Source organism: Pseudorasbora parva, chromosome 5 (assembly GCF_024679245.1).
Source record: "Pseudorasbora parva isolate DD20220531a chromosome 5, ASM2467924v1, whole genome shotgun sequence".
In the NCBI taxonomy this organism is placed as follows: domain Eukaryota; kingdom Metazoa; phylum Chordata; class Actinopteri; order Cypriniformes; family Gobionidae; genus Pseudorasbora; species Pseudorasbora parva.
In genome coordinates, this window is record NC_090176.1 from 3,310,142 (window position 1) to 3,324,933 (window position 14,792).

Below are 14,792 nucleotides of genomic sequence, written 5' to 3' on the forward strand. Positions count from 1 at the left end.
TTACCTTCTCCTCAGATCTGAGTCATATGTTTGTTTGCACCCAACAAGGAGGGTGGGGAGATCACGACACGTGGACGGGACAGTTTGACTAACTCTGTCAGTGGCAAAAACGCAAACTTAGAGCAGTTTAAATGCATACAGACAGAGGGAGCTAGTGTTTTGCATGAAATAAGGACATATATCACAAACAGACTCAAGACCCAGAAAATTGTAAAGATGTGTTCTCATCTCATGCAGTAGAAGTAGAACAAGTTCAGTCAAAACATTGCATCTGGAACTGCATGAGGGATAATATGAGCTATAATTCTAGTCCATCATCTATTTTCAACATATATCGCCCTTGGTCATACCTAAAAAGCTTCAAATTGTATATGATGTATAGAAATGACATACATTTTGGATTTCCTATTATTCTATATTTTTAATTAGCTTCCACAAAAGCAAATAATCTCCCTTCAAAGTCTAGCTAATAGCAGAAAGTTGCCACACCAGCCTTGCAAATGGACTCCAATAAACTTTTTTCTTGCACATAGACTGCAAATGGACTATTTTGTATGGGTGAGTGACAAAAATTGTACATAATAATATATGGAAAAAATAACATGGTCGAATTCACAACAAATTAACATTTCATGTAATGATAATAAAACTCTGATGATATTATTCTTAAACTGAAAACAGTTCTGTTGTTATACAGTTGTTTTGTGCAGTTTGGACACTAGAGGCCCGTCAGAGTGTCCTCAACATCAGTAAAAATGACCACAAAGCCCTGAAAGAAAGTGACAAACAATTTCAGACTGAAAAACTGTTGTTTTCCAACAATTTTGCAATAATCAAACAAAATCCAAAACCCATACATTACAGAACACTAATACTCATTAATAATACTCACATCATTTATAAGCAATTTAGAATTGATCAAACTGAACCCACGCAGTATGGGTAAACGAATGCCAGCCTTCAGGCCCGCTAAAATAAAGTAGAATAAGGTTAATCAACAGTTAACAGAATTTCTAAAAAACAGTTTTAGCAAAAACTATAGTTTTCAAACAAATTTCCAGACACGTGAATACTTTAATAAATAGAAAAATTTTATGATAAATACAATATCTTTAGAAATTCTTACCATTTAGTTTTGTTTGTACAAGCATGTTCACTATAGTCACTAGCTCTTTCTCGAGTAAGGAAGCCTGTACATAAAAAGATTAGACAAAGAAAACAAAAGTAAATATTTGAGATGAGTCTTCACCGTCTTGTAATAGATTAGTATATTTACTCCAATCTCACCTTGAAATCACCTATCTCTGATGATCCGAGAATCAGCTTAAAACTTGATGAAAGAAAGAAAAGAGATTCATAAAACTAACACAACTGTTTTAGATATTGTGGATTTACTTGAAGGATTCATGCATTGAGAAATAAAATGTGTCAATCTTTTGACAAAATCCATACAGTAAGTTCCCTTTTGTAAGACATGTAAGGGAAACAGGTCAGTTTAGCTCAAAAGGAATAATTAATTCATTTATAGGGGAATTTTGAAAGATTCACTGATTTTACGACAAAGCAAATGATTCATCCATCAGATTTCAACACAAATATCTTAATCTGTGTTCTGAAGATGAACGAGGGTCTTGCGGGTGTTGGACGACAAGAGGGTGAGGAATACATTACATTATTTTCATTTCTGGATGAACTAACCCTTTAAGGTTGGTACTTCTGTTTTAAGGAGTAATCTCATCAATGGAATGTTAACTTACTATTTAGAGGTTTGTCCACAAACAAAATTTTATTATTAATTATTATTATTTTAAAATTTGTATTAGTGTCTCTAACATGTCCCACATTTGGTTTGTTTGATGGTGGTCACTCTAATCTCCTTCTTTTAACTTTCTGTAGTATATCTTGTGTACTTTTTTTTGTTGGTGTTTGTTTGTTTAAAACCTTTTGTATAACTTAATAAAGTGTATTCAAAGTCATCTTTGGACTCCCTTGCCTATGTCTCTCTGCTCACCCACTTATTGGTAACAAACCTTGGCCGGGGTTTCAAAAACCTTAATAAATTACAGTTGGTTAAAAATCCGCCACTCAAATCCTGTCTAGAAACACTGGCTCCATGTCAGATTCTGTGTTGATTTTAAAATGATCATGCTTGCTTATAATGTTTTGCATGGATTGGAACCTCATTATCTCTCTGTGCTTTTTACCCCCAACACACCTGCGTGTAATCTCCACTCCAGACTTTTAAGCCTAGTTCACACTGCCCGATTTTTTTTTGATACCCCAGATAGTCATGCAGTGTGAAAAGAGCAGTGACCCGACCCAACTCGGCTTTAGTTGATTTGCTTACTTGATTAATTACTTGATGAGTCTATTCAATTTTCTGAGTCTAAATTTATTTCTTCAGTTGCCCAAACTCTAGAATTCTCTCCATGCTGAGATTGTGCAAGTAGACTCCCTAAATGTTTTTAAATCTTCTATTAAAGCTTTTTTTAGGGACGCTTTTACCTGATTGTTCAACGCTATCTCACGACCAATTCGTACTAATTCATACGAGTGAATAAAAGGTGTTTAGGGGCGGGGTCAGGGGTAGGTCATTCATATGAATTCATATGAATTTGGTAACTCGTAAAATGTGTACGAATTGCCGTGAGATCGGGTTGGATTGTTTTGAAATTGTCTTATTTTTCTATTTATTTTTTGAACTTTTTATACAATATTTTTAATTGATATTTCACTTTGACATTGTGCATTAATGCGTTGTTTGAATACATTTTTTTGCCTAATCTTATTTATGTAAAGCACTTTGAAATGTTCCTTTAAAGCATTTCACCATAATATGCATTTACTTTTCTTATTATTATTATTGAAAACGTATTCATTTAGACGTTATTAAAAACACATTATTTTAGCTTAAGTATTTGTATCGATACGTTGTGTCTTGTGCCCCATGCTGGTTTTACCCCATGTGTCTGTGGGGTAAACGGTCCTCCTCACCACCTCATACATTTAAACAAAAAACACTTTTATGATTTTCACAAAAAATCCATTGCTCCATCAATGTTCAATAAAAACAACTATATTTATTTCTGGAATCATACACTATGGGAGTAATGAAAAGCATATTTTCTTAAGGTGTTAGTCTGTTATTGTACCTTATATTGCAACCGGAAAAGTGAGCCAATTTGGCTGTAATGAAACTCACTCTTTCATATTGAAAGCTCCAGTCAGGTGTTTGTCAATTTGAACACTTCCATTGAAGATGACATCCTGCAGGTGAAATGAGAGAGGAACACTGAAGTTACTCAATTCTAAGCTGAATGGCTGATACTTTTTCATAAATCACGTATTGATCATTCAGTGAACACGGTTTTATCACTGTTTTTAGATTCTACATCACAGCTTCCTCTTACATTTTTTTAATACAATGTTTTTATGCATAGTTTGTGTTTACAATCACAAAACTCACCAGATTCAGTGTGAAGAGAGGCTGCAGCGTACCATCGGGTTTAACAGCGGAGAACTTAGCTGCAGCCAGTACATGAACGTCTATCACTCCTGAACTGAAGGAGAATAGCGGCGTCTCACTGGCGTATAACAGCACCTGCATCTCCATGTCTGGATATAATGTGCGTAGCTGTAAAGAAACACATTATTCATCTGGAAAACCACTTGATTTTACTTGGAAACTACAAAAACATGGAACAGACAAAGTAAACACATAACCTGTGCATACACTGACCTGTGGAATATGGACACCAAACTGGGTGGTGTTCAGATGGATTGGAGAACTCTTTGGGATCTATTAAATGAGATGGCTGAATGAGTGACTTGACTGCTAAATTTCTGTTTTAAATTAATTTAATGTATTTCTACTTTGTTCAAAGTCATATAAGAAGGCATGATCCTTTATAGCGCCATGAAGAGTATAAGATACACAACTCTTCCAAAAAAGGTGCTGTATCATAGTTTAAGTAATGAGATAGATGTCTTTTTTTTGTTTTTAATGTGAAGAGCTTATTTATATTCCTCACCATGTCATCTCGGATGTTGATTTGGAGAGCCCCGGAGCGGAGGTATGCATAAGCTGCTGAATTTATAAAAAACTCAGACGCAGCCACTGAAAGCATGTAGTTATCTGCGTACTGCACTTTAAATTTGCTCGAGGAAAAAGGCGGCTGAGACGGAGAACTGCGGCTGTAAAACTCACCCTGTCACAGGAACAACATCCAAACATCATTGGCAGGTTACAGTAAAAGCATGTAAATAAAATCTGTAAGACCAACAAATTATTGTTGGAGATTCGACTCCAAAAAATTGTTTCCTCAATTCTGAATAGGTTTAATTCTAAGTCTAATAAAGAGACGTTATTTTTATACTGTGATAATTTCACATTGAATATTTCAATTAATGTAGAAACAACATAAAACATTTTTTTGCAAGACGCAAAGATCCAAAATAAGTGAACTTGTGAAGAGTGTACAACAATCTTCACACCAACCCATTATAATAAATGTCACATTTACTTGCTCTTCAATATATCAGGGCTCAGTTTTTTTTACTTGCCCATTTTTCCTTTGTGTCTTAAGGCTGCAACATACTCTGCGAGAACAGAGAAAAAAGTTCTCCCTCCCAGGGCTGCGAGAACAAAATGACGTCATTTTGTTCTCGCAGCCCTAGTTTGGGAGTTCACGCAGCTTGTTCTTGACTCATCGCCTGAGCAGAAATTTTTCTTGCGGGTGTCTGAGAACTATTGTGTGATTGGTCAGACATTTAATGTGGGCGTGGTTAATGTGGAGAAACGCAGATGATCGGCACCTGCTTTTCTCGTGAAGTATGGAATGTACTGGCCAGAACGAACTTTGTTCTTGTTCTTGCCACCTCGAAAAAACGAACAAATTTCTTTGTTCTTGCAGAGTATGTTCCAAGCTTTATTGTGCTTGAATGGTTGAAAAGCATTTGTTTGAATAAGAGCGTGGTCATATAATGTAATGCTAGCCAAAGGATGATGGGAAAAAACGGATGCTGAATTAATTGCATTAAATAATATTAACTTGTTGTACTGAACAAATTAATTTAATGCATTAATGCGCAAATTTTGACAGCCCTAATATGCATGTATCTTTGCAATTCCAGGTCATTCATGTGCTCAATTACATGGAAAACGGGGTTATCCTTTTATCCTTGCCAGGTCCGAAGGGGTAGCAGTTCGGCATCAAGATACCATTCTTGCTCACATGAGGTGCTTGGGTTTGAGATTAAACTCCCAGAAATAGTTTTCTCCACTATTCAAGAGGTAGTATGGGATTTGACACACAGTCTGCTCGGGTTCTTTCTCACACTTCCAGCACCTTTGGGGCTGGATGCCATGCTACAGACGTGGCCTTTTCCCCTGATTTTCCCTTGCTCCTACGCCAGGACGGGGTTCGAGTGGAGGCTCTTTTCCTTGTGGTGCAGTGTCACTTGGGTCCAGTTAATTGCCCTCTCGGTTCAGTACTGGAGTTCTTGCAAGGCCACTTTTATGCTGGGTTGACCCCATCTACAAATATTTTGTGTGTGGATGCTATTCATGCTTACTACATACCAACTGATGGAGCATCCCTGGGGACGCATCCTTTGTTATCTCCCTGTCGGTTGTCTCCAGCTGCTCAAGATCAAAGCTATTCATCCTAAGTCGGATTGTGTTCCAAAGGTGCCTTTCTCAGTTCCACGTTTTGTGGTTTTCCTGTCCTTTTCAATATGAACAACAGGAAAGGCTTTATCTCTTATGCCCTGTTTGGCCACTTAGGCCAGTGACGTTAATCCGAGCAACTGCTTTTTTGTTTCAGCGCATGCAGCAGGGGCTCTTTGGCTTCCAAGCAATGTTTTGTGGGTTTTGCATGCTATTTGCCTGCCTTTTGCATGCTATCAAGCCTATGAGGTGTTTAGATTACCTTCACCTCTAAGCATAAGAGCCTACTCTAGCCTATTCGAGGTGTGGCCTCTTCTAAGGCATTACTGTTGGCTGTGACTTTACAAGATATTTGAGAAGTAACAGGTTGGGCTTCTCCGCACTCACACACACACTCTGAAATTCAATATCTAATATAAGTAACTAAAAGTAACTTTTTTTTATTAGTAGTTTTATTAAGGTGTCATGTCAACAGCTCTGCTTCAATGCGTAGAGTGCAGTTAGCGTATATGCTCATGCAGAAGAAAACAGGCAATGTAGTTGTGCAAGGACTGAGACAAGCTTGCAAACTATTATAGGCTTTTACTGAGCATTTCCATAACTAATGGGTCAAACGGATACAGCAATTCATAGTACTTTGTACAGCAGCAGAGTATAGCATGTTTAACAAATGTATATTGCTTTATTAGGAATATCAAAAACAATAGAACACTAGCAAATGTTGCAGTTAATTATATACTGTGTTAGCTCATTTGAGTGAGATGAGTCACAATGTTGGCTAATTAACCGATCATGCTCTTCGAACATTATCATGATTTTAAATATAAACTATGTATTTTCCTTAATTACATACACGTATGCAAGCAGCTGCATGCAATAAAAATTATTTGGGCATTCTATTTCACAACTAAAGGATGAACAGCAATCATGCAAATGTGCTGTATTCTGTCACAGCTTTAAAACAATTTGGCGTCCATCTCCATGGCGACATTTTTGTATGAATTGTATTTATTATTTTTAGTACCTTGACCTTTGTGCCTAAGAACAGGGATGATCATTGACCAGCACCATCACCTGACCATTATAATTAGATTAATTCAGTAAGGATATAAGGATATATTATTTCCTGTTAATTTAATTGTAAACTATATTATTTTGATGTATTTATGATAAAATGATAATTCATATTATAAATGTTGAATTTGAAATCCTTACCTTAATTTCTAATTCACATCTTTGGTCTGTGATAGCCGGGGAGGAAGTGAGAGGGACGCTCAGATATATATACTGATCCAAAGGTATGTCCACTAGAAAGAATTAATTCAGCATGATTACTGTTGCCATCTAATGAAGTGGAATGTAATGCGTGCTGTAGTTTTCTTATTGACAATCACGTAAATTACATTAATGTCATTTAATATGAACAGCTCAATAAAACTACTATAATAATCTTATAATTATTAATTACTATAATAAATTATGTAACTGTTTACATCAAAATCAATAGGGATGCACCGAAATCAAAATTATTGGCCGAAACCGAAAAAAGAGGAAATCATGGCCAAAAACCGAAACACCAAAATAAATTATGCCAATTATTAGTACCATTGCATTTATGGCTATGACTTGTTAACTTTACTAAAAATCAAGGTATTGCAATTGCATGAATTAATATTAAAGTTTCAAATAATAAATAAATGAAAAATTATGCAAATATTTATTTAGCACATTGCAACAATGCACAGTATAAAATACAATTCAAACTAAAATGTCTATATTGACCTCACTGATGTGGACAATAAATAATAATGTACAGTTGTAATGGCCTGCAGAAAGGTACAGAAATTTAATAAGATAATGAAATGTAAAAACTGCATATTTAACTGTTTAAATTAAAAGATTAATCCTTTTTAAACTTACAAAAGCTATTCAATAAAGAGCAGTGTGTGACGTCCTTATCTTTTGTTTGACATTTAACAGAGCAGTAAAGGCTACTGTGTGGAGTGCAGTAAGTGATGAGACAGGAGACGGAGATGCGTCGAGTCAGCTTTACTAACACTTCAATATAATTCTCCAAACTGTACAGTGAGCAATGTAAACAACTGTCACACAACGTTAAACCGGAACTCCTCTGCCGGAAAACCCCCTCCCTTAAAGGGACCGCGTCTGGGTGAATGTCTCATACCGTTTAACTTGTAGGTCACCACACAGGTGACCTACCACCCCCCCACCCCCCACCCCCCCAGAATTCAACCATAATAACAGGCCCAGCCCAAACAGTCCAGCTCATAACAGTCCCTAAGAGTCAACGTATAGGGGAGCGGACAAGGCGGCCATACCGGCTGCGCTTAACAGGAGGGGGGCAAAGGGCAAGGGCCGGGGCAGGGACAGTGCTAGGGGCATGAGCAGGGGCCGAGGCTGCCGCCGGAGGGCGCCCTCTCCTTGGGGGTTGGCCCAGCTGAAGCGGTTCACCAATATCCACATGAGCAGGTTTGTAGAAGTTCACCATGCCCAGAAACTCCTGCAGGGACTTCACAGTGCGCGGGCATGGGAAACTGGCTACGGCGTCCACCTTAGCAGGGAGGGGAATGGCCCCCTGTGGAGTGACATGGTGGCCGAGGAAAGTGATGGATGACCGGCCAAACTCACACTTGGCCGGGTTGATGATGAGACCATGCTCGCTGAGACGGCCGAACAATTACCTGAGATGCACCAGGTGGTCGTCTGCGGATGCGCTGGCCACGAGAATGCCATCCAAATAAACAAACAGGAAAAGCATGTCCCGCAGCACAGAGTCCATAAGGCGCTGAAATGTCTGCGCTGCCCCCTTTAGGCCGAAAGGCATCCGTAGAAACTCAAAAAGGCCAAAGGGCGTGATGACTGCTGTCTTGGGGACATCCTGCGGGTGGATTGGCACCTGGTGGTAACCGCGAACCAGGTCCACCTTTGAAAAGATGGTGGCGCCGGCCAGGTGGGCGGAGAAGTCCTGTATGTGTGGCACAGGGTACCGATCGGGGTGGTGCCGTTGTTCAGGCGACGGAAATCACCACAGGGATGCCAACTGCCATCAGCTTTGGTCACCATGTGCAGGGGGGAAGCCCACGGGCTGTTGGAGCGTCGCACAATGCCGAGGTGCTCCATAGTGGCGAACTCCTCCCTGGCGATCGCGAGCATGGCAGAGTCGAGGCGTCGGGCCGTGCGTAGACTGGGGGGCCCACCGTGGTGATGTAGTGCTCCACGCCGTGCTTAGCCACAGCCGATGAGAACGTGGTGATGTCTGGGAACTCAGCCAGTAGGCGTTGATACAGGTCTCCGGTGGCAAGCGTATTCGACAGACAAAGTGCCCCCGGCCCTCCCAGCGTGCAGGGGTACGAAGCAAAAGAAAGTGCGTCGATAAGGCGGCAGTTTGTAACATCCACCAACAGTCTGTAAGCGCAGAGGAAATCTGCGCCCAGGAGAGATGTAGACACAGTAGCCATGACAAAATCCCAGCCGAAACGCAGCCCGCTGAAACATACTTCCACATACCTCGTGCCATAAGTACGAATGGGTGTGCTGTTAGCGGCATCCATCGGGGGGCCATGCCCGCCAGCCATGGTATCCACAATCTTTGCTGGCAGGATGCTGCGCTAAGCCCCAGAATCAACCAGCAGCCGTTGGCCAGACAAGGCGTCAGTGATGAATAACAGTTTGCAGTCACGGCCAGCACCCATAGCTGCTAATGAGCGCAGGCCCTGGCTTTTCCCTGGGCTCCAAAACTGCAAGGCTGACGACACTGTTTGGCCTTGGCCCCAAACCTGGAATGGTAATAACACCAGCCGTCCTCAAGCTGTCGGCGGGCTGTCACAGCAGCTGCAGTGCCGTGGTCGTCCACTGGGGGCGGACATGGGGCAGACGTGTGCTGAGGGGGCAACAGCGCATGCAAAAACTGCTGCTGGTTGGCAAGGAAAATCCTGTCTGCTTCCACAGCCAGAGCCCGGTAGTCCCTGGAGGAAAGTAGGGGAGAACTGGCCAGTGCGGTGCGCACGGGTGCTGGAAGCTGCCGTAGGAAAATGTGGGCAAAGAGGAATGATGGATCCGCCGCCCCCAACACAGTCAGCATCCTCTCCATTAACTCTGACGGCTTGCTATCGCCAAGGCCATTCAGGGACAGCAGGCGGTCTGCCTTCTCTCTAGCTCTGACAGTTCAAAGAGGCGCAACAGGAATGCTTAAAGTGCATCGTACTTGCCGTCAGCCGGAGGAGCCTCTAATAGTGCCATAGCCCTAGCTGTCGTCGAGGCATCCAAAGCTGCTACCACATGGAAATACTTCGTAACATCCTGCGTTATCCCTCTTAGCTGGAACTGGGCATCGATGTGTTGAAACCATGGCCGTGGATTGTTCTGCCAAAAGTCCGGCAATTTGATGTTGGCAGCATAGATCGCGCCGACATTAGTAGCGCCGATAGCAGCGACGGGCGCCGCAACGGCATCATTTTCACCACCGCCGTCGTGTAACATATTCCAACCTTATTCAACTCGCGTCGGGTCACCAATGTGGAGTGCAGTAAGAGTCGAGCGTCGAGTCAGCTTTACTAACACTTCAATATAATTATCCAAACTGTACAGCGAGCAATGTAAACAACTGTCACACAACGTTAAACCGGAACTCCTCTGCCAGAAAACCCCCTCCCTTAATAGGGCCGCGTCTAGGTGAATGTCTCATACCGTTTAACTTGTTGGTCACCACAACTGCCCCTTTAAGACCTAATACAGGGATATGCGTCGTCTTTCTCGACTGTATAAAGTTCACTTAAGGCATATTCAGACTATGTCTGCTTGGATACTCATCAATATAGACATGTTGACATCTTTTTTGTGTGAGTTTGTCCGTTCAAGCGCAAGACTTAAAAGAGAACTGAATATTTGCTTATTGTAAGACGAGTGCACGCTTTCGGATAAGTGCACAGAGACAGATCTTCACACAGTGCGCGCGCGCTCAAATTCGCGTCTTCTGGCTCTACACCTGAGTAATGACGGCGAAAACGACTGGTCATATTCGAACATACGGCAGCACGCACCTGCATTGAACAAAGTTTACAAAGAGAGTCCGTTTTGCCCGTTTGTCTTGTATTATCGCTGTTGTTGTAGTGTATCACTAAGGAACCAGTAGGTGTATCCATCAACAAAAACATAAAGCATTATTTTCAAGTTACAACCCATATTATAAATGCGTCATGCGAGATTAACCACATATGTCCACACCGCAGATATGTTGCTTGTTTAGACAAGCACGTGCAGGTCGTGGTTTCTGTTCAGCCGTATTGTTTCTGTCTTACTTTTAAATTTTCGGTGGCTGAATATTCGGTGCATCCCTAAAAATCAATGAAAATGATCCCTTATATATAATAACTAACCAAATTTCCCTTAAAGTACGAGAAAATAATACAAAAAATATTAATGGTTCTAAAAATAGTCCCCTTTCAGTTGGTCTCGTTCGATGTCACCAGTGTATTGGGATCACTTCTGGGAGCTTTGAGTGTATACAGAACGAGACAATGCACATTTGCATCCGAGATTTGCATCTCAGGCTCCACTCCTCAGTCGGGGTATAAATATGGAAGCGGATGCAGCGCGCATTTGTCATTCACTTCGGAGTTGAATGGTTATGCTGCTGAAGAGTGTTGTGAGAGCGAGAACAAAAGAAGAAACGCGTGCATTCACAGTGCTGCACTATTTCCCCTTGTTTTGCCGTGGCCATCTCCTTTTTTCACCTAAAAGAGTACAGTGGGGTGTTATTCCATCTTTTCAAGATGGCATTCTGGCCGTGATTTTCAAATGCTCTACCACGTGCTGGCTGTGCCCAGGCTGTGTGTGGATGTGCCCAGGATGCATTTAAGAGGCCTCCTCACACCTTTTATTGTATCTAAGAAAGGGGGTGGGTTGCGGCCAATCTTGGACCTGCGGTTCTTGAATCTGTCCCTGAGCAGGTTGCCGTTTCAAAATGCTAATGCAGAAATGCATCTTTGCGTGCATTCGTTCCTGAGTTTGATTTGCAGTCATCGACCTGAAGGACACACACTTTTATGTTTAACCTATTAACCTATTTTTACCTATGCTTTGCATTAGAGGGGAAGGCATATCAGTAAAGAGTCCTGATTCTAGCCCAGTCGAGAGAGCAGTTGTGTGCACACTGGGACATGTTGCTCAGTCACCTCAGCCAGTTGGGACTTCGGGTCAACTGAGAAGTAGCAAACTCTCCCCCACGCAGAGGATCTCTTTTCTCGGTATGGCGTTGGATTCGGTCAATCCGACGACACAGAGGAGCATGTGCAGTTAAACTGCTTGAATTTGTTCAGGCCCATGCATGGCAGAGCGGTTAATTCTGTGTAGCAATCACACCAAATTGCCGGCAAACCTTCAGTCCGTGGTCTGACCCTTTAATTCTATGGGCAGATATTCTCTTAGAACAAGTGTCCAGGCATGCTATGGTCTCTACGTATGCCTCTACCACCGGCTGGGGGGCCATGTAGAACGGACATGCAGCGACGGATCTGTGGACAGGCAATGGCACATCAACTGCCTCGAGTTGTTAGCAGTAAGTCTTGCGCTGGGCCTCCTCAATACGCTGCTACGAGACAAGCACATACTGGTCCATATGGACTGCACCGTGACCATTGTGTACATTATCAAACAGGGTGGTCTTTGCTCCTGTCACCTGTCACAACTCGCCCGTCATCTCCTCCTCTGGAGTCAGAAGCATCTGAGGTCGTTTCGTGCCACTCATATTCTGGGCCTGCTAAATACTGTAATGCAGCAAGTTCTCACGACAGCAAGTGCTTCTTGGAGAGTTGGAGAGAACTCCATCCCCAGGTGGTCCAGCTGTAGAGGTGCTGGTCATATAATTAGGATATCATCAAAAAGTTGATTTATTTAACTAATTCTATTCAAAAAGTGAAACTTGTTTATTATATTCATTCATTACACACAGACTAATATATTTCAAATGTTTATTTATTTTAATGTTGATTATTATAACTGACATCTAAGGAAAATCTGAAATTCAGTATCTCAGAAAATTTGAATATTACTTAGAACCAATACAAACAAAGGATTTTTTAGAAATCTTGGCCAAATGAAAAGCATGACCATGAAAAGTATGAGCATTTAAAGCACTCAATACTTAGTTGGGGCTCCTTTTGCCTGAATTATTGCAGCGATGCGGTGTGGCATGGAGTCGATCAGTCTGGGGCACTGCTCAGGTGTTATGGGAGCCCAGGTTACTCTGATAGTGGCCTTCAGTTCTTCTGCATTGTTGGGTCTGGCATAGCGCATCTTCCTCTTCACAATGCCCCATAGATTTTCTATGGGGTTAAGGTCAGGCGAGTTTGCTGGCCAGTTAAGAACAGGGATACCATGGTCCTTAAACCAGGTACTGGTTGCTTTGGCACTGTGTGCAGGTGCCAAGTCCTGTTGGGAAATTAAATCTGCATCTCCATAAAGTTGGTCAGCAGCAAGAAGCATGAAGTGCTCTAAAACTTCCTGGTATACAGCTACGTTGACCTTGGACCTCAGAAAACACAGTGGGCCAACACCAGCAGATGACATGGCACCCCAAACATCACTGAGTGTGTAAACTTTACACTGGACCTCAAGCAACGTGGATTGTGTGCCTCTCCTCTCTTCCGCCAAATTCTGGGACCCTGATTTCCAAAGGAAATGCAAAATTTACTTTCATCAGAGAACATATCTTTGGACCACTCAGCAGCAGTCCAGTCCTTTTTGTCTTTAGCCCAGGTGAGACGCTTCTGACAATCTCTGTTGTTCAAGAGTGGCTTGACACAAGGAATGTGACAGCTGAAACCCATGTCTTGCATTCATCTGTGTAGTGGTTCTTGAAGCACTGACTCCAGCTACAGTCGACTGAGTAGTCGACTGAGTCATGCAGAACAGCAGCAGTGACTCTCCTTGCATAAGTTTCTGCCCCAACAGATGAGCGCTGGAAGTGGCAACAGCCATGGCGTTTTCCATCGGGATCCCAATACGTTGGTGACGTCGGTGTTACACCGACTGAAAGGGGCGTTATGTCCCGTCATCACGGTTGCTGTTCCAACACTGTGAATTAGTCACGACTCAGCTCCTCAGTGAAAAACAAATGTGGGCTGCATCCCCTTCTGTATTTACACCCGTGTTGTGGGGCGGAGCACGAGATTCAAATCTTGCACGCCAATGTGCATTAGCTCCTTCTGTATACACTTAAAGCACAGAACTGATCCCGCTACGTTGGTGAAGTAACCCTAACGTCTCCGTTCGGTCTTCCAGGGAACAAGGTTTCTTTATGCAAAGTATATAATTTTGTGATCTGGCCACATTTTCATGCCAGTACCGGATATTTTGTGTTGATTTCTCTTCAATTCACTGAATGCTCTTTCAATTGTTGGGCAAATCTAAAGAGAGAGAGAGAGAGAGAGAGAGAGAGAGAGAGAGAGAGAGAGAGAGAGAGAGAGAGAGAGAGAGAGAGATAAATATCACAAGCAACAGGTAATGTTGTTTACTTTATTCATCTATTTAAAACATTTTTACGAACCTGGCCACGTATCATGTCTGCGATTTTGCCTCTATAGCCATTTACAAATGGTTGAGCAAAAAAGCTGCAGAAAAAGAGAAATTTAATGGATGGTACTTGCATTTAAAGGTGTCATAGACTGCATTGATACATTTTTTAAATTTTTTAAAATGCAATATTTAAAATTGTTCTCTGATATCTACATAAGCCCCATTTCCACCACAGGAACTTTACCCAGGAACTAGGAACTTTGGGTGGTACTTCGTGTGTTTAGACCGCAGGAACCAGGGTATAAATGAAGTTCCGGGTAAATATTTCCCCCTCCAAACGGCCCTGCTCGCGAGGTAGTACTTTTTCAAAGTTCAGGAACTTTCGAGGGCGGGACTTGGGCGCTGAACATGCGGATTGGTTGAGCTCACGCAGTTCAACCGGCATTTTTAAAAGTCTTTTGCGAGGTTCGTTCTGCGTTCAGTAAATATCAGTCTTGCTCTCTATCTGGTGGCGCGCGGTCGTCTCAGCCATCTCACATTCAATGTCCGTAATAGCTGATAATAATATACATTGTCATTTTAAATCTAG

General features: G+C 42.0%; 1 protein-coding gene and 1 long non-coding RNA gene across 2 annotated transcripts in view; both read right to left on the reverse strand.

Moving 5' to 3' along the window:
* Positions 1-485: 485 nt before the first annotated feature.
* On the reverse strand, positions 486-1,181 carry LOC137075908 (uncharacterized). The gene is made up of 3 exons (XR_010905111.1): positions 1,127-1,181; positions 893-969; positions 486-769 (listed from the first exon to the last, which is right to left on the reverse strand). It is a non-coding gene; the product is annotated as an uncharacterized lncRNA (long non-coding RNA).
* Positions 1,182-1,272: 91 nt separating this feature from the next.
* Positions 1,273-14,792, reverse strand: part of LOC137075803 (bactericidal permeability-increasing protein-like) — a 69,846-nt gene continuing 56,326 nt past the window's right edge. The window contains exons 6-13 of the mRNA XM_067444757.1: positions 14,235-14,298; positions 14,034-14,094; positions 6,884-6,975; positions 4,032-4,208; positions 3,740-3,799; positions 3,467-3,634; positions 3,203-3,267; positions 1,273-1,330 (exon numbers count right to left, since the gene is read on the reverse strand). Coding sequence (XP_067300858.1) covers positions 1,273-1,330; positions 3,203-3,267; positions 3,467-3,634; positions 3,740-3,799; positions 4,032-4,208; positions 6,884-6,975; positions 14,034-14,094; positions 14,235-14,298 — 745 coding nt within the window. The remainder of the gene's footprint in view (positions 1,331-3,202; positions 3,268-3,466; positions 3,635-3,739; positions 3,800-4,031; positions 4,209-6,883; positions 6,976-14,033; positions 14,095-14,234; positions 14,299-14,792) is intronic.